This window comes from Botryllus schlosseri, chromosome 9 (assembly GCF_051294905.1).
Source record: "Botryllus schlosseri isolate E-star chromosome 9, Bs_hap1, whole genome shotgun sequence".
Classification (NCBI taxonomy): domain Eukaryota; kingdom Metazoa; phylum Chordata; class Ascidiacea; order Stolidobranchia; family Styelidae; genus Botryllus; species Botryllus schlosseri.
The window spans coordinates 13008495-13028501 of record NC_137244.1 but is presented as its reverse complement, the minus strand read 5'-3'; the positions used below and the strand labels follow the sequence as shown (position 1 = coordinate 13028501).

The following is a 20007-nucleotide window of genomic DNA, read 5'->3' as shown; positions in this document are numbered from 1 at the left end:
GATAACGTGGAATCTAAAATTAAAAGATCGAAGATTGTACACATATCTGATTCGCTGCAGACCAGTAGAGAACTATATGAGTCATCAATCCTCCTCATAAATTACCTCGGGATCAATTAAAATTGAAATTGAAATAGTTGAAGAATAGAAATTTAATATTATTTATGAATGAGTCTTCGAATGAACGAGTAGACATATATTTATTACATGTATTTATCATGTATAATATTTGGGATGAAAACTGATTATTGCAAACTAAATGCAAAGGCGCTGAAAAATTTCACAAAGGGCTCGTCCGGGATTTGAACCCGGGACCTCTCGCACCCAAAGCGAGAATCATACCCCTAGACCAACGAGCCGACGAGAGCTTAGCTTGTCACGAGTAGTCACGACACTGGATTTATGGATGGTAATTATCGAGTTTATAAATACAATATTCACAACATTAAACTGAAGGTATTCTGTGTAGTCTAGTATGCTAGCGATCAGGTAACCATTGACCAGAATAGGTTTGATCCGGATTCAACCTATCGGTAATACGGATAGACTTGAGGTATAATATCGGTGTAACGTAGAGCGAAGGCTTTGTGTAGGCCTACGTATTATTTAAAAATTGCATAGTTTCAGAACATCCCCAAGTTATGATGAAAAATCGAAGGAGTCGAAATGGATTAGTGAAAATTCTATGGAATTTAAAATTAAAAGGACGAAGGCTGGAGTCACAGCCGACGCGTTGCAGACTATTGTGTTTCAAAACGTAACGAGTCTTCAGCAACTACTGTAAATCCTCCTTGACCCGTGTTGGGTTCAATTAGGTCTTTTGGCACCATTACTACTGAGCTAAAATAATGCTGAAGTTGAAAAATCCATAATTTCAATATTTTCCACGAATGCCTACAGTACATAAATGGATAGGCAGTCGAGATTCTTCAAATCAACTTTCATATTCCAGATATAGTGAAAACATGTATTCATGATGATGGTAAAGATAACACTGGGCAACAAGTTGGAACGAAAAATGTGTTGACTTTTATTTTGTATTTGATTTAGGCTAATTTGAGCGTGCTGATTCCAAAAATTCCGCTGGTTTTGTTTTATCGCGTCAAGTTTTTGCGCTACGACATATGCCCAAAATATTCAAATTTTCACGAATTTCGCCATATTACTTTTCCATACCACATAGAAATCCACACTTTCATCATATAAAAAGTTATATAGCCAAGGGATCAATTTAATTACTAAGATAAAAAGGTCCTGGTATCGATCTCGGACGATGCTTTCACCCATTTTTGGTTTTAGGATGCAATCAGCCGAAGATATTTCAGACACGTATTTGATGCAAACTGCTGGAGATGGAAAGAAAACTAAGCATTACATTTACTATCAGCAATAGGTTCAATGCCTGATTCAGCTTATCCAGTGTTACTTGAAACTTCTCTATGATCGATAATTTGGATCAAGATAAAGATCTTAGGGATAGCAGGCCTAATGAGTTAGATTTTGGAATCGAAGAATTTCATAAAGGGCTCGTCCGGGATTTGAACCCAGGACCTTTCACCCCCAAAGTGAGAATCATACCCCTAAAGACCAGACAACCGACGATGAATAAGTACGTGACGACCTGTCAGCCCAGTCCACACTACACATATCGACGGCAACTGTATCAGTTCGCAACGCGATTCGGTTGCGAAGTATTTTGGATGTGCCGAGAATATAAGTCAAACACTGTGAATAGTAGTGATATATTCGTGAATAATTCCCTTGTTGTTAACCTATTCTTTGGTCTTATCGCGAGGCTTTAATAAAGTGTCTGCAGCAGTTGTTGTATCGCGAGTCATCAGGTATATAAGATGGTCTCTTACAATTGCGAGCACGTTGTAAACGTTACTTCTCTTTCTACTTTTCAGACTACAGTTCAGGAGAATTTCGGGATGTAGGCCTACCGGTGTGTGAAAATGGGTCGGAATTTGACTGTGGCATGCATTATGGTCGCCTGAACCTCGCGTGAACCGATTAAAGAAGCGGCTGTGCTGTGCATCGACATGGGAAGTTTGAAGACATGACGGATTGCTTCACTTCATAGAGACTGTTTCACTGGTTCCCAAAAAGGCGGAGAACCACTGGTCTAGGAATTATTGCTTTGTTTTTAATTTTGGGTTAGTGATCTGTAGATGTGATGTGGTCGTGCGAGTGTTCACGATTTTGAGCTTCCTGGTTTTGCGGTTGCTGTTTTCTTTAGATTGTGTTCATGGAACGTAGCATATGTGTCTGTTGTGAGAGTGCTTCTATAGGCACTTCTCGAGTTTAATTGGTGGGGCGTAGTACTCTACGGCCTTTTATGATCGTTATAATATAAATTCCTCGTAGGATTAAGTTTCTCATTGCTACCGTGCCGCCTTGGCGACCATAGGCGCTCTAATAAAGTCTCTGCAGTATTGGCTGTATCAAAGTTATTAGCTACACGAGGAAGTTTTTTCTGCACAAGGTTGCCTGCAACCTTTTGGACCAAAGGGCCATATGCGGTTTATAAGCGGGTGACTTAAGTGTGAATGTATGAACAATATCGTTTTTCTCGACAGTACCTCCTCGTCAATTTCGAGGATAAGAAACGTTTCAGAGTGAGACGAAACACATTTTCGTGGTACCTTGCTTATTGCCCACTATCAATCACCAGACATACTGCGAATACATATTGTATTAAGGCCGGGGTAACAGCAAAACTCGGTCGATCGTCCACAATACAACTTAGCGAAAGATCATGTAAACGGGGCACTTTTGCGAGTCAGTTCGGAGATGTCGCGTGACGTCACCGGAGACGGCTTAAAGTTCAAGTCGAGTCGATCATGTAACCAGGCCTAATGATACCCAGAACATATTCCCGAACGCACCTGGTCCGCAACAATCCGACTGGATATTATCACGGTTTGCAAAATCAAATGCCCACCATCCATCCTCGGATTTGATACTCAAAAAACTTCGTTTTTCATTGGCAAACGAATATTCATATTCATTCATTATTTTCATATTTGGAACTACACATAGCCTACGTATATGAGAGAGTTTTCGGCATTGTCGTAACTTGAAAGCAAATGCGGACCAGGGATATAGAAATTGATGACGATTGTTTCGACGCGACACTCCGATGACATGAGTGCCGATTTAGCAGGCGTCTGATCCTGTCTGCTGCACTAAAATCTGCTACCGTGGACTAGGCAAACCTTGCGTATCAGTCTTGTATTCAATCTTACACAACCAAGCACTCGAATTGAACAAGGCTTTGGTTGAAACATGAAGAATGAAGATGCGTAATCGAGAGAGATTCGTAATAGTGCTTGCTCGTCCGTTGCTCGATGGAATGGAGAAGGATGCAACAGCAACAAGGAAAATATATAGGCAAGCGAATAGGAAATTAGAACAGTAATCAAATAATCAGGATTAAAGACAGACAATCAGAATGATGGAACAGTAATCAAATAATCAGGAATAAATGAGACAATTAGAATGATAAAGCCAACTAGAAATAAGGACAGTTGAATTGAAAACTGATTCCTCTAAAAACATCAAATAGAAAACAAATAACATGCGCAATCGCAAACACTCCCCCATTTGACTGAACCCAGTCAACAGAATCGCTTCAATATGTAAACGATCGGATGAGTCAGTACTCAAAAGCGTACACAAATCTGTAACCGCACAGGTACGACGTCTGTACAATACAAATGTCAATTCGAAATGGCACGTTCCTTTGGGTCACGTCACAACTTCTGAGAACCATGGGGATTTTAAAGCGCAAAACAAAGGGCAAGTAATACTTATAATCACATCCAGTCAACGTCGATACAAAAATATCGTTCGGTGGATCAGCCGATTAAAGCCATCAGGATAAGTGACTCAATCCCAGATCGACTGAATTGGTCTGAAGGGGCTAACAGATGATTCAATCCCCGACTGTTACAGTTACATTTCAATACACAAGAAGTTGAATGACAAATGTCCATCGTATTAGAAGCTATATACAGTACAATCTTCGATCATATCGACGTTCAATAAATCAATTCTGAATGGTAGACAGGCGTTCAGCAACTCTACTAGTGATGACAACTAATCACTTTAAAATTGTAGAGAGGCGTTCAGCAAACTCTATACTAGTGATACTAATAAATCACCTGCAATCGTACGGAGGCGTCCAGCAACTCTACAAGTGACGAGAATGAACCACCTTAAAATGGTAGAGAGGCGTCCAGCAGATCTGCAAGCGTAGGGAACGTTGTATGACGAAGAATAGAACGTGGGCTCCGACGAGAACGTTTGTCCCAAGTGCTTGATAGCGGTAATCAATGTCAAAAGAATCCTGTCACTGTCGCAAAAACTTCGTTGCCGTTGGAGAAGATGAATTCATCGTCGCAATCGTGGAGGCGGGGCTGACAGCATTCAACTTTGTAACGATCTTGAATATGGCAGTCAAATCGAAACGACTGTTCACCAAACGTTGTAAGACGAAAACGAATGAATCTTGATTGTCGCAACGGTAAACGTAGATTGGGAAATTGGTCGCAATTGTCCGTTCCGTACAAATAGAAAACGACATCATTCAACTGAATGTAACAAAAGATATAGCAGATTCGGTGCCAAGCAGAGAGTCGCCCAATCCTCGATGAGCAGCAGGGTCCTGAATATAGACTAAATGCCTGCGCCCGATTCGAAGAGAGTCTTGAAGAGACCGGCTTGAATGAGCTTTAATGCGAATTACTTCCAGACTCACTATGGCGAATTGATTCCAGACCAGCATTGTTACGAATTGTTTCGCCTTAAAACTCATTCAAGCCGATTTCTTCAAGACTCCCCTCGAATCGGGCGCAGGCATTTAGTCTGTATTCAGGACTCTGCTACTCATCGAGGATTGGTTGACTCTGCTTGCACCGAATCTGCTATATCTTTTGTTACATTCAGTTGGATGATTTCGTACCTATATGAACGGAATGGACGATTGTGACCAATTCTCCAATCTACGTTTACCGTTGCGAGGGTCAAGATTCATCCGTTTTTGTCTTCCAACGTTTGGTGAACGGTCGTGTTTCGATTGATTGACATATTCAAGATCGTTACATGATCGTTACAAAGTTGAATGCTGTCAACGCCGCCTCCACGATTGCGACGATGGATTCAACTTCTCAAATGATAACGAAGTTTTAGCGACAGTGACACGATTCTTCCGACATTGATTACCGTCATCAAGCATTTTGGTCAAGCGTTCGCCTTGGAGCCACGTACTATTCTTCGTCTTACAACGTTCAAAGCACTTGCAGATCTGCTGGACGCTTCTCTACCATTTTAAGGTGGTTTATTCTCGTCACTTGTAGAGTTGCTGGACGCCTCCGTACGATTGCCGGTGATTTATTAGTATCACTAGTATGGAGTTTGCCGAACGCCTCTCTACAATTTGAAAGTGATTGGTTCTCATCACTAGTAGAGTTGCTGAACGCCTGTCTACCATTCAGAAGTGATTTATTGAACGTCGGTGGGATCGAAGGTTGTATAGCTTCTAATACGATGGACATTTGACATTTAACCTCAGTGTATTGAAATGTAACTGTAACATTAGTCGGGAATGGAATCATCAGTTCGCCCCTTCAGACCAAATTTAGTCGATCTCGGACCGAGTCACTTATCCTGATATGGCTTTAATCGGCTGATCCATCGAACTATTCTGTGCCAACGTTGACTGGACGTGATATAATTATTAGTTACCCTTTGATTTGCGCTCTCGACTCGAAATCCATGGTTCTCAGAAGTTGTTACGTGACCACAAGGGATCGTGCCATTGTCGAATTAATATCTGTATTGTACAGTCGTCGGACCTGTGCGGTCACATATTTGTGTACGCATCTGAGTACTGACTCCTCCGATCGTTTTACTTATTGATGCAATTCTGTTGACTGGGTTCAGTCAAATGGGGGAGTGTTTGCGATTGCGCATGTTATTTGGTAGTCTGATATTTGAGTACATTTTTAGAGGAATCAGTTCTCGCTGATGTAACTGTCCTTATTTGTATTCGGTTTTTCCAATCATTGTAAATTTACGATTTTAGTGATTTGTACGATTTTTAGTGATTTGATTGTTTGATTACTCTTTAATTATCTTTTCCCTAGTGTATAAATAGCCCTCGTTACCGTTGTCTCGCTCTCCATTCCATCGAGCAACGGACGAGCAAGCACTATTACGAACTGTTTCGACGCGACACTCCGATGACATGAGTGCCGATTTAGCAGGCGTCGGATCCTGTCTGCTGCACTAAAATCTGCTACCGTGGACTAGGCAAACCTTACGTATCAGTCTTGTATTCAATCTTACACAACCAAGCACTCGAATTGAACAAGGCTTTGGTTGAAACATGAAGAATGAAGATGCGTAATCGAGAGAGATTCGTAATAGTGCTTGCTCGTCCGTTGCTCGATGGAATGGAGAAGGATGCAACAGCAACAAGGAAAATATATAGGCAAGCGAATAGGAAATTAGAACAGTAATCAAATAATCAGGATTAAAGACAGACAATCAGAATGATGGAACAGTAATCAAATAATCAGGAATAAATGAGACAATTAGAATGATAAAGCCAACTAGAAATAAGGACAGTTGAATTGAAAACTGATTCCTCTAAAAACATCAAATAGAAAACAAATAACATGCGCAATCGCAAACAACGATATTCTAATTTCAGTCTCTAAATTATACCTCGAAGTGAATTGCTGCATTCTCAACACAGGACTTATAGCTCATACGTTTCCCAGTTTCAAGTTTGGTTCATTCATTTATTCATTCATTCCGTTCAGATTGCAACTAAAGAATGCGATTTATGCGATTCAGAGAAAGGGCCACTTCTCAATTCACTTTGCGCAAGAAAATATCAAGAGGCAAAATCAATCTACCAATACCGGTATTTAATTGGATGGTATTTTCCAGGAGATTATGCATACCAATAAATTGCCGAGGTCTCGGAACCTCAGAGTAAGTTCTAACCCACTTTGTCTTGTAGGCCCTCGTTCCCAGAGTTTTCTAGTTCTACAGTCTTTTACAGGGTGAATAGCCGTACTATTCACAAATCCATACACTGGGTCTCTGCGGAGACGGATCCCCCGGGCTGAATAAAAATTCACATGAGCAGTCCGTCGTAAAGTTCTGCTCTAGAGATCCGACATAGTTTGCAAGACGTCTCTGCTCGTTGGGAAATTCCGCCCGGATTCCAGCCCGCAGCAGCAACTCGAGGTTATCGCCGCCCGGAAGTGTCTATCTCGGAAAGTGTAGATCAGCACGTTCACAAAGCTACAAAAGAAAAAGTAAATCTGTAAACAGCTACTATTAACGTGATGAGAAGATCGGATGTGCGAGCTTTCGGCGAACAATAATCCATATTACTTGTTGAGGCACTAGAGTTACTGAATTTTCGTAATCTTCTCCCCTGAGGTTCGGGTTTCGTCAATCTCAGTTTTATTCGTATCTTCGCTCGTCCAAAAGACACAATGTACAAGGCAATGCACAACACACATTATACAATTTGATACAATGAACATATGGCACTGAGTCAAAACGTCCCGGAGAAATCTGTTAATCAAAGATCCCCTTTATCCTCCGGGGTATTATTATAATTTGAATCCCGATCAAGAATCACTGTCTTATATAACAATTTTATGACTATATTGTGTGTATAGAAAAGATTACAAAAGAACACATTGAATTATCCAACGGAAACCTTGTTTGGAGATAGTGGAATCATTGGTTGGTGGACGGCATGGGATAATAGAATTTTGTAACGTCACGATGCAGTACCGTATTTACCCTAATATTTCATGCGTGTAAAATTACACTACTCACTGTGCACATGCACAGTGCGCATGTACATTAAGTCACACTCCTTACTTATCTGCAGCTTACCTGTTCGAAACACCCGCGTAAAACGACAAGGTGTATGGAACTGCGTAGGATTCACAGTTGTAGTACCCAATATAATATTGAACAACGACTACGACCAGTGGAACTGAAACAAACAAAATAGAGGTTTGCTTCATCCTTTATTCGATCTTTCATCCTAGAAGAAGGCCTTTAAATGGCTTTCAAACTGATGTTAGGCTGAACGTGGCGAAACTGTGTAAGAGGCAATAAAAATGCATTCACACGACCATGTGATCTTGCGAAATACTGAATTTCCCGACAGTATCGGGCGTTTTGTATTACGCAATGTAGTGGCTAGCCATTATTAACCGATGAATTAAAGTAATCATAGAATATGACATCATTAACCCCCTCCTCCCGAAGAAATAAAAATGAAATAAGTAAATAAATATAAAGGCCGCGCAAATAGAGTATAATAATTGTTGTGTACATTCGCGTAATCCAAGAATCAGACACCGCACTCCGACACTATCAAATCACTTAGGGTCACACGGTCATAAATATATTTACCAATTTGCTAGAGAGGTTTAACTGGATTACAAATTGATTCATTCTATTACGTTTTAAGAATATGCGTATTGTTTTCGTGTAGTTTCTTTCCTTATCGTTTACGTTCGTACAATTGAGGGGAAGGTGACACCACACGGTTAGAACTTGACAATTGAACTCCCGAATCGAGTTCTCACAAACGTTCCACCCTCAACAACGGTGTATGGCCAATGGTCATCAATCAATATATAAATCATTGCGTTCAACCATGAAACTGATAAACTAATCACGGAAGCGCAGGTCACGATAATTTCCGAACTAACAATAGTGAATACGGCTCTTCGATTTGTATTGTAAAGGATATAGCAACAACTGCCGAGTTTGGCCAAGAGAATGTCATTGAGAGTTAATTACAAGAAAAGTAAGTATAAGGAGTAAAATATAACTTTTGAAGCAGCATGGGAGGACGAGTTTGCATTCGGTGATTGTGGACGTAAGCCACTATGCTTCATCTGTCAAGATTCGTTATATAATTACAAAGCTAGAAACTTGAAATGACTTTCCCGACGAAGACAGATTTACGGAGTAATATGATTACCGAGCTGAAATCTTCCTTAAATGCTCAGCAGCACTAGAAGGAAGTGCTCCACAATGTTAATGTTTTGCCGCCATATCAGCCTGTCTTAAAACACCCTGCAGCCCAGGTGGGGTCGCACCGTATCATCGGCTCATCGCAAAACTTCATGCAGAGCCTATATTTCACTGTGACGTAATAAATTCGTATTTTTGAGCGTTTGTGTTGTGGCGCTTTTTATATGCGACTATGGAGCAGGTCTGGTCACCCTGTTATATACCCTCTTCTGCATGATTTTACAGAGGTCAATATACAATAGAAAGTAATATTTACTTCATACGCTATAATTCCTTACGTATGGTAATGCTGAAGGCAGCAATCATGAATAACAGTGACTTGAACACAATCACTTCCGGGCTTTGTTCAGTTATTTTCATGAGCCAACGCAGTTTCTCCAGTATTCCTTTCGGTTGGTCACGCCGTACCCACATATCGCCTCGAAGGTTATTGGTTTTCATGCGTCTTGATCTAACCGCAAACCATGTAAGAGCACATACTGTAACCTGAGAGAAGGAGTGTAGTCAAGAAAACGCAAATCATCTATTTTAAATAGGATTAGAGTACGTCGAATAGCTACATTATGCAGAGAGAGAGAGAGAGAGAGCAGAGTATTGTGGTAGTAAAGATTTAAGTAGGCTACTGTCACCCTAAAATAACAACCATATACGCCGTAATCAAATGAACATGTCCGGGACTTTTGGGTTACTATAGGCGTCCGGGATTTATGCTTAGATGTCTGAGAATCGCGGAAATTATTTCGTGCTACAGGCTTTCTATAGTTTCACATAATTGTTTAGGCATGTCAAACATACGGCCCGCGGGAGACGACCTGTGATGCAATGCTCAATAATTGAAAGAATGCTTGTACTATCAAAAGGAAAGATTTATTTAAGCAATACTCTCAAGTAAACAATATCTTCATACAGCAATAAATGCTAAATATGTTAAGGAAATAAGGGGCATTTATAGAGAACTGAAGCATATACCTCACTACTGAAATTGATGAGTTAGCATGACATATTGAACCGCTGTGGTTCGGCTGTAGGGCAAAACGAGATTACATACGAGGAGCAAGAACCGCAGACAACATTGTTGCGTCACAATGCACACTCCATCACAATATAAAATTCGAGGCTGTTTGTAGAGGGTTCCAGGACCATGAGCAGAATAAACTTAATATTTTCGTAATCAGTATAACAGCAGCTTTTCATTAATACCCGTTTTATCAAATTTAGCGCTCGGCAAACAGGCCTAAAATGACCGTAAAATTTCCTTTGGCCAAATGGAAAGTGTGACGTTACCCAAATGCAGTGAGCAGTTCAACCTAGCTGTGTCCACACTATTCAGGACACTATGAAGCGTGTATGGTGATTGGGGGTTCGGTTCCCTCCATAAGATTATGTGCCACTGAACTAATTGATTAAGATAGATCAGCATTTTATCATCTGAGACGGATCAAATAGGTTTCAATAACAGAAATTAGGAGCTTTAAAATTTTTTTTGTCATAAACTTATTTACCCGTACTTTTGTTTTCATTTATCGAGTTATAAATGATCTGCATACATTATATGATACAATCACTTTTCTATACTGACCATCAACACGTATGGCAGAAGAACTGTTGTAACGGCGTATATGAGGAGTCCGTCTGATACCGTCTCGCCATCCTTCTGCAACGCAGTTGGAATGGACACGAGCAAGACAGGCAGCATCTTATAGCTGAAAACGCGAGGAAATATCACTGCAAACACCAAATGTCAATAATTAACAATCGATATATACGAAGTCAGCTGGTAGTGGCACATACCGCCGGTTAGCGCAACAAACGCGGAAATGCACCAAACGATGATAATCAGCATTAGAATCTTTCTTCGATCAAGACCGCGTTGCTGTAAGGCCCACCGCAACGCGAGGTACCTCTCCACTGAAAGTAATACCAGATGTAGCAGAGAGGCCTGTAAAATGAACAAACGTGTCACGGTTGGAGTCTCTCTTGCCAATGTTTGGCATGTGTCAATGTCACCTCAAGTGATAGCGCAAGCAGAGCGCCACTAATTGTCGAAAAGAGACTTTCTTCGTCGGAGGATTCCACAATCTCCATCTCTGTGGAGTTCCGCATCGTTATTATATTGGGAATTATGGATATCATCAGGACTATTCCGCACAGGATGTCGGCGATCGATAGAGAAACTAAAACAAATATCGTATAGTACAAAACTACACCTGCGATGTAGCAAATGAAGACACATTTTATAATTTGAGGATTGTATAATCACTATTATGTATATAGTTCGCACACTGTTCATACCCTTCAAGTGATACACGGTGCAAACGCTGCTTGATACAACATACATAATCCATTCATTTTTCCATTTTAAATTTCGTCATGAGATAACTAGTTACTTGTACCTGGAAAACTGTTAATAGCATAGTTAGTCAAATAACATAACAAACAATACAGTAATACGAATTGAATTATTGATGCTAAAACGACGTGATCCTATATGAACGTTCTATTCAGTCATGTAGCCGACGAAACCCACCGTGTCGTTACTCAGCGCATGAATCTGGTTGCATAACCGTCTTACACAACAGGAAAAACAGTGTTTGTGGACTTCACCAAAAACCTTAGAAATTTCACTCTACCACCGAAATGATATAAGGCAGTGGTTCCCAACCTTTTTGGATGCGATAACCGCCTTTCAAACTTCAGACTACGTATGGAGCCGCATGAAGCCATTCGAGTAGGCATCTTTATAACGAAAATTTGAAGGTAGCTAGCCTACCTCTGGATCTCAACATCCAGCTAATTCAAAAGCATGCACAGTCCATAGACTTCTATAGATTCTATATCGGTTATTTTAGCATTGGTAGACGCAGATTGGCGAGTGCTACGCATTGAAATAAACTGAAAATGCATACGATTATTACAACATATTATAATGTCGTTATGTGATAGCTCTTCGTATATTCCAGCACTCAATGCACAAATTTGCGGGATATTATACTTATTGCAATTTACAGTTGACTATTACCCTTATTTTAATGTTAGTAAAACTGTCGAAATTTTCTCTTCACATCATCATCATCATCATTAGTTTATTAGCAATTTTATCAGTTCAATACACCACAAAAAATGCGATACAATGAAAAGACAGGAAGATGTCGAAGCGACAAGAGTAGTCTATAGACGACATATACAGGGTATGACTAGCAGAACTCCGAGATATGTCCTTGCTTGACGTGTATTAACTATTTATCCATGCTCTTGACGGTAGTCTGCAAGAATTCTCTTTCTCGGTTTTTAGAAGCGGCCTTGGACGGCTTTAGATGTAACCATTATACCCCATTTTCGCATTAATATACAGAAATTGACTGTAACTATTCATAGAAACAAACAACAACTGTCGTCTATTATATCTATGTGGCATATTTAGAGGTCAATCAGAGCCGCAAGAAGGGTACTTTGGAGCCGCATGCGACTCCGAGAGCTGCAGTTGGGATTCACTGTTAAAAGACCTAATAATAACAGGGATGTTGCGTGCAAGTAACTGTTGAATGCTTGTCGCACAAAATTGCATAGATGTACAAATGTGGGGCATTGGCGTGGTCGGTAAATCCACCACCACCAACGCAGGAGACCCTGGTAAGAGTCTCTGCACCATGTGACAACCGCACGTTGCTACGCTTCGAAATGGAGGTGTGTCTGGACTCCTCCCAGTACCCCATTTAGGTAGCTGTTCTTACGACATCTTTACAAAAATTCCAGGCAAAACAAGGCGAAGGACAAACAAAAAAGCCAATGAAAGTGCATGGGTAAAGCCTATAAAAGGAAAGAAAGCCATTAGATCAAGACCGAACACTGTTGCATCGGGCATCAGACCGAAAACCTTGCTTGGTCGTTTCGACATCCACCTGTTTGTTCATTGCATCGCATTGTACATCGTGTGCCTAGCCCCGATAAAAATAATACAACCACGGATTGTTGTGTATTTTAATGATATCGACGCCAGCGTGTACAGTTTGACAACAATAGCTTTTGCAAATTTGATGGCGATAATAATGTGAAAAGAGAAATTGAAAGAAAAAAATTGATATCGCACCTCATGTTATTTGGAATCAAATTGAAAAATTCTGGTAACGGGCATGATCATGCAGCCTAACAGAGTCGTGCGAGGAAAACGCTATTTCACGACAATGTCTGTATAAATACGAAAGAAAACAGCACCTACCTTTTATGTAGTTTGGATTTGTCCTCATTTCTCTCCTTCGTATCAAAGCGTACGGCAATAGAAGATTACTAATGACAATGACGAAGCCGATTAGAAACGTCAACGTGCCAAACGTTATCATTCCCTCTTCGTTTTCGCAATATTTCAAGGGTAATTTGTCGCAGTAAATCGCCGCGCAACCTTGCTTGCGGTAGAACATTGGATATCCGCATAGCGTATAAAGTTGAGTGCGGTTGACGTGGTCGCACAAGTATGGGTTGGATGAAGGACTTCGTGGATTGTCTGATCTGTTGATTGATGCTGTCACAAAAATCATAATTGGTATAAGTTATGATTTCCGCGGATGAATTGGTCGTGTTGCAAGTTGGTATTCTGTCAATTGAATGCATGTTCGCGGGAAGTCATTCTTTAAAAGAATTAAGTGGACAAGCACTAAAAGACACCGATGGTTTTTCTGACAGAATTGCAATGTATGTATTAGGGATGGTGTGAACCTCTGAAAGGTTCAGGTTCGTGTGAACGCGAACCTATTAGAAAGGTTCTTTGTGAACGTGAACCTCATGACGTCACGTTAGGTCATATTTCTAATTCCATCCCTACATTTCAGTGAAATGATAGCCGATATTAATGTACAGTGTACACGATACCTAGCGACAACTCGGGCAATATAATACCACTTGCTGAAGTACGCCGTCAATCGTCGCCAAATGTATCTATACTGGGGCAATCAAATGATATATTAATCCCATAAAATCAATATTATCCCTCGCTTTGCTTTTCGTCGAGGACTTGCAAGCAATGTTCTCTCTAAGCTGTGCACAAAAAATACGAAGTGATGCCTTTTTTTAGTCGTTACGCACTGTTGTCCAAGGGAGCGCGCAGTGAGTTGGTGGGTGCGCGCAGACTCGTCAAAAATTAGAGGGAACATTGCTTGCAAGGGGATATAAACTTAAGCCTTTACGGTCTAGGCCAGACCGGGCAATGTATTCGCCGTCTGAGTATTACTACCGTGACATTGAGCAGAGTGTAAAACGGGTTTCTATGCTTGCTACCGATATTACACCATTAACAAGTTATACAGCATTTGCCAACACCCCAATGGCACGGATTTGGTTTTCATGATACAATAAACAAATGAAATCAAGATTGACCCCCGTACACCTGTTAGATTTTCATTGATAGGTTGAATAAGCATCATTCGCCGACTAACTATACATGTAGTGTATTTCGCTCTTGGTGTTGATTTTTTTATGCTGCCAGCGCCATGCCAGAGTGGTGCGAAGTTGAAATGCAAGGAATTTCAACCAAAGATGTTATAATTACGTGAAAATGGTAGTATATGAAAAAAGGTTCACAGTGCAGAACCTACCAAGGTTCGTTTGTGAACGTGAACCTCTAAATCTCCGAGATTCACACGCAGAACGCGAACGTGAATCTCACGTTCACACCATCCCTAGTATGTATGCATGATTGAAATGGACTAGTCCTAGTAATAGAAGTGCCACGATTAGCACATTATGGCGATCTTGTGTTTTAGCTTATCAAGTTAATGTCGATCGATATAGATAGGTCCTCAACATCACCAGAATCAGATTGAGTTCAAGTTATTCCATACAGAATATGAAGTAACATCGCGGATGAAATTCATGCACTAACTTCTAACTTTGTGAGGTGAAGAGACGGCTTCTGGAAAGACTCGTCCCATTTGCACATATAGTCGCGAATTCACGACAAAACAGTTTTATCGCAAACATGGTGGATTTTTTACACTTGTACTTGATAACAATGTATACCGACTCCTAACTTACGAGCTCGCTACGCTACGGATAGGACTTACTATCGAATGCCAATAGAAATCCCTGCCAGTCCAAAACATGTGTTGCATACCTTTCAACGCGTCTTCGTTGGACCTTGACAATGATTTCCCCTGATGGGTTCCGTCTGACTCACGAATCGGGAAGATGCCCGCTTTTCCGGTGTCGTTGATTTTCTCACCGCGCACATATCTTACGTTATCCCTGTTACGTTTACTTTTTTGCTGACATTCCACACCTTCCAATAAAACCAGTGCCAGGACAGCAATAGCGACTTTTACACGCATGTCAACGGCCCGATCGCAGCTCCTCAGTGTTGATGATTTTGAAAGACATTTCAATAACTCTAAAATCGGTTGACTTAATTGTGAGACTGGGGAATGGCATCCGATTGCTACTATGGCATTGAGTCATGGCATAATGTCTGAAGATGATGTGGTGATTTTTATTATCAGCGTCACGACGTTGCTTAAAGCAGTTATTGCTAAACCTTTAAAATCACGATCAATGACTGTAATATATTATAGTGATCTGTAAGCATTACATTATATATGTATATATGTGATGCTGTATTCGGAATGTTATTGCGTAGAAAGTGTTCATTGTACGCTACGTCGTAATCCTTCATATGCAGTGATGGCCCTATACGCGACGCGTAAGCAAAACCTCGAGGGCACCTTGTCAATATATTCGCAAGTTCTTTGGGATTCATATCCTGTGAAATGATTGACGTTTAATCGGCTCGAGCAGTGTCTCCCATATTATTTTGAGCCACCGCCCCCTGGACAACGAATAAAGTTCCAGCGCCCCCGACCCGCTCACCACGCTTAAATCAAATACATGCTGTTTTGCAATTATTACAGCTCAAGCTGATGTATTATTATTATTATCATCATCATCCTCGTCATATTGGGTTGGAGTTTTGATAAGATAAGGTTACCATATTTTGGAATCGGTAAAGGAGGACACTTTGACTAAATCAGAAAAGTTCGTTGATCAAGACTGAAAACATCCGATAATCGCTATTTTTTGCTGTGAAATTTGATCACTTTAAAAGAAGTTTCGATCGAACCACGAATTTCCCACTCGAGCTTCCGTCTTTGCTATATTTAGCGTCATTTATGCCCGTTTTCACACGAATCTGTCCATTATCTTAGCTGTAAAAGCAGTAAAGGAGAACGAATTGTCAAAAAGGAAGACATTTAGGCGTTCTCGGAGGACATTTTCAAAAACCTGAAAAAGGAGGACAAATCCTCCCAAAGGGGGACGTATGGTAACCCTAGATAAGAGCAGAAGTGGTCAAAGTAGTCAAGAAAGCTACTTAAGTAGAAGTGGAAGTAGCGACGAAAAAATCTACTCAAGTACGAGTAGAAGTACTTCTTCCATAAGCCACCTAAAACTACTTGATATAGAAGTAGAATTGACTGACTTTAAATATACTCAAGTAAGTAAGTAGTTTTGGAAACAGTCTTAACTCGTTCGCATGGACTGTGCTATGCGGAAGGTGCAGAGAGCCTGATTCATATTGATGCATCCCAGGATGTATCAATTTTCGACAGAATAAGCATTTGTCCGCATCATGGGATGCAAATTATGCTATTGATATGAAAATGCAATACTAACCGTTTGTTTACTAAAAGACCCAGTTTTAGAGAATATCATGGCATGGTGCCCTGCCTGATATGATAAGGCCCCCAGTTTAGGCGAAGAGCAATACGGAGAAGTTGTATCGGATACGGTCTCAACACTTTGCGCGATTAGTATACGTTAATAACAAATAATGTAGATCGTAAAAATTATATTTAGTGTACCTTTATTTTCGGAAAATAGACACATTGCTGCACTTGCTTTTATACTTCAACATGTATGTTCTGCAGACGAAATAACTGAAAGTAATTAGAACTCAATGTATGATAATCGGAATTGAAATTGATATACAAATACCACTTCTAAAAAGATGAAAATATTGTTCATAACTTTTGTCCATAAAGCTTCAAAGGTGATCTGCTAAAACAGGTGTAACGTTAAGAAAGCCCGATCTTCCAGATTAGCAGGACACGTCATGGGCTACTAGATTACGATATGAGAGGTAATTGCTAGATTGCGAAACGGTAGTTTCAAAGGTTATGGTGAGCCATATTTACTGTGATGAAATATTTGATATGGGCGACAATGTGGTGTGAGAGGAACCAAGCAATCCGGTTCCTAAATTATATCACTGATACTTTCGTGAAAACATAATTGTCTCCTGTGCGCGAAGCGCAAAAAAATTTCTGGTCTTTACTGGACTTTTATGAATATTAAATGTTGGTACTCCGTTAAAACAGCCCCGAAATTCCTCAGGCTATCTTTCGTATTGAGGGATTAAACTACAAACGACAAACTGAAAATAGCGAAAAGTAAGTAAGTAGATCACAAAATATTACGAAGTAGAAGTAGAAGTAGAGAAAATCATATCTACTTGAGTAAGTACCAGAAGTAGAGGAAAACTACTTGAGTACTTCCAAAAAGTAGAAGTACTTCGTTACTGACCACCTCTGGATAAGAGCAATCTCATTCTGAAATCTCCAGTCTCCACGTCCCGTGCTATCAAGTCGGTATCTGCTGTGAGTCAGAAACCTTGTCGTGGTTCTGAAGACACGATCTATCAAATATGAGCGGGAAAGAGCAACGACAAAAAAGACAACCCGACTCCAGTGAGAGTATTTTTATTTGATTTAATTATGTATCCAGGACGATAGATTCGAGATATTGAACTTCAGTTTGAACTCAAAATTGTTTTACCTCCACTACAAAGTAATCAGCTCTCCATTCATTTCATGCTCGGAAACTTCACAGAATGTATTGATAATCCGGTAAGGAATTTCTAATGGGAATATATCCCGGAATCAAACCACCATATCCTTGTGCATTTTTTTAAGATGATTGATTTATGCTTCTCCGTCAAAATCGGGTATTCGAGCTGGGCCAGTAGCTCATGCAAGCTTGATAATTGGTACAATTCACGTCTCGCAAAATTTCGGTGAAATATCACGGTCTTATCACTGAATCCGGACAGTGCCATTTTCGTCTTAATCAGGTTTCATTAGTACTAAGAACGGAAATATTCTACTCATAAATTTTGGAGAATATGCCCGTCAAGTAGACCTTAGAAGGAATATCGGTTCTCGCCACCAGAACGTCGGGTTGAAGGTTTCGATCGGAACACTGTGGATATTCTACAATCATTTGAAGCAAAGATTAAAATCACACAAGGCAGTTCTCTCAAAAAGCCATCACACTTCGTAGTGAGCAATAACTGCTCAAATACTTTGTAGTTCTCATAGCACACAATGAACCGCGGTTTCTAGGGATTCTGCCGACTGCTAAATTTGTCCGTTGACGAGCAGGATCAACATTGTCAAGTAATAATGGACTTTTCCAGCTGATTAAATAGAGACGGACAACGCTAAAGTGCTCTGAGTGAATTGATTTATAATTTTTACGGCATATTTAGCTGCTTTATTCATCAACCGCTTCAACACTACGGAGCAGTTGCCTTCTAAGCCTACACCGCCCCATTTGCGCCCAATTTTATAACCAGCATCCCCCAATCGCCCATTTCATCGCCAGCGCCCCCTTTACGCTAGTGAACGCCCACAGGGGGCGCTGGCGCCAACTTTGGGAACCACCGGGCTAGAGCTAGACAGCGCAATGCCTAGAACAGTGATTCTCAACCGGTGTACCGGGGCACACTAGCGTGCAGATTGGACTGCTCAGTGGTGCTGGAAAATGTGGTAAATAAGGTCGATATATAACAAAAAAGGAATTCAAATTATGAATGTGGCATTGTCGGTGGTTATACTATTTTTACCCACTCAGGACACATAATGTACAATGCTAAGTAAACATGTAATGAACAGTCGATAAAAAATATAGAAACTACCATGTACGGTCTCTCAATTTGGCACATCTCTCTAATGTCAGATGTAGCAGTGTTCGATCTTTATATCTCTCTATTCTTTTGGCTGCCTCGCTTTTTCATTCAAAGCCTCGAATAGGTTCTAGATCGGGTCTTTTTCTGCACTTTCTTGTAACGACATTATGAGCACAGCGAAGTAGATGAGTGTCATCGACCGTGAGGTTTAGTTTTGGCCAGAAGTATTGGCCTGGACCGTAACTGCCGTACCCCACACCCACAGTTGGTGGGGGGGCGAGCTCGGAGACGGCCCAAAATTATTTCGTGAATTAACATAAATTGTAGAGAAGTTTTTGATTATTTTTGCAACTTTTTCAGAAATTCTTCGCGCTACGCGCGATTTAATAGTGCGAATTCTATTTATTATTTGGTACACCTCCCCGAGCAAAATACGCATGATTTATAGGAATGGGCATTTCGGAGTCGGACATTGCCGCGCCATGACGCACCAAGACGTATGAACTTTTAGGCCATATGCAACATGCGACTCCGAGAAGTGTTCCAGAGCAATCGGTAGCGAGAAAACCTTGGCCGAAAAGGACTGACCGTGTGCTGACTGAAAATTTCGACGTACAATACATATATGTTTAATTGTCCATAGTCGCCGAAATGGATGGCGCCGAAATGGATGGCGCCGAAATGGATGACGCCGAATGTTCCTGTCATGGCAATCTGAACCCCAACAAGACAAATACCATCTCGAACAGTAAATTATTTGCCATCAGTGAAAAAATACCAAAGTCAAATCGTGTGCGTTTTTTATATTAGTACGTTTGAGCGATTTCAATATCTTTGGACATAAGCAGACATTAGGGTTACCATATTTTGGAATAGGGAAACGAGAACACTTTTTCCAAATTTTCAGCCGCAGCATTGTGGAGTAAAATTCGGAAAAATGGTAATTTTTTCCTGACTTTGTGGTTGGTTGACTA

The 20007-nt window shown here is 40.6% G+C and overlaps 1 protein-coding gene and 1 non-coding gene across 2 annotated transcripts; both read right to left on the bottom strand.

Annotated features, from left to right (window-relative positions):
- Positions 1 to 287: 287 nt before the first annotated feature.
- Positions 288 to 359, bottom strand: Trnap-ugg (transfer RNA proline (anticodon UGG)). The gene has a single exon. It is a non-coding gene; the product is annotated as a tRNA-Pro (tRNA).
- A 6657-nt stretch (positions 360 to 7016) lies between these two features.
- LOC145446925 (uncharacterized) lies at positions 7017 to 15574 on the bottom strand. Its single transcript, XM_080325299.1, has 8 exons — positions 15191 to 15574; positions 13304 to 13603; positions 11095 to 11261; positions 10879 to 11026; positions 10667 to 10812; positions 9366 to 9573; positions 7930 to 8032; positions 7017 to 7320 (listed from the first exon to the last, which is right to left on the bottom strand). The coding sequence occupies exons 1-8, from the start codon at positions 15402 to 15404 to the stop codon at positions 7182 to 7184; spliced, it is 1425 nt and encodes a 474-aa protein (XP_080181425.1). The 5' UTR covers positions 15405 to 15574; the 3' UTR covers positions 7017 to 7181.
- Positions 15575 to 20007: the final 4433 nt, after the last annotated feature.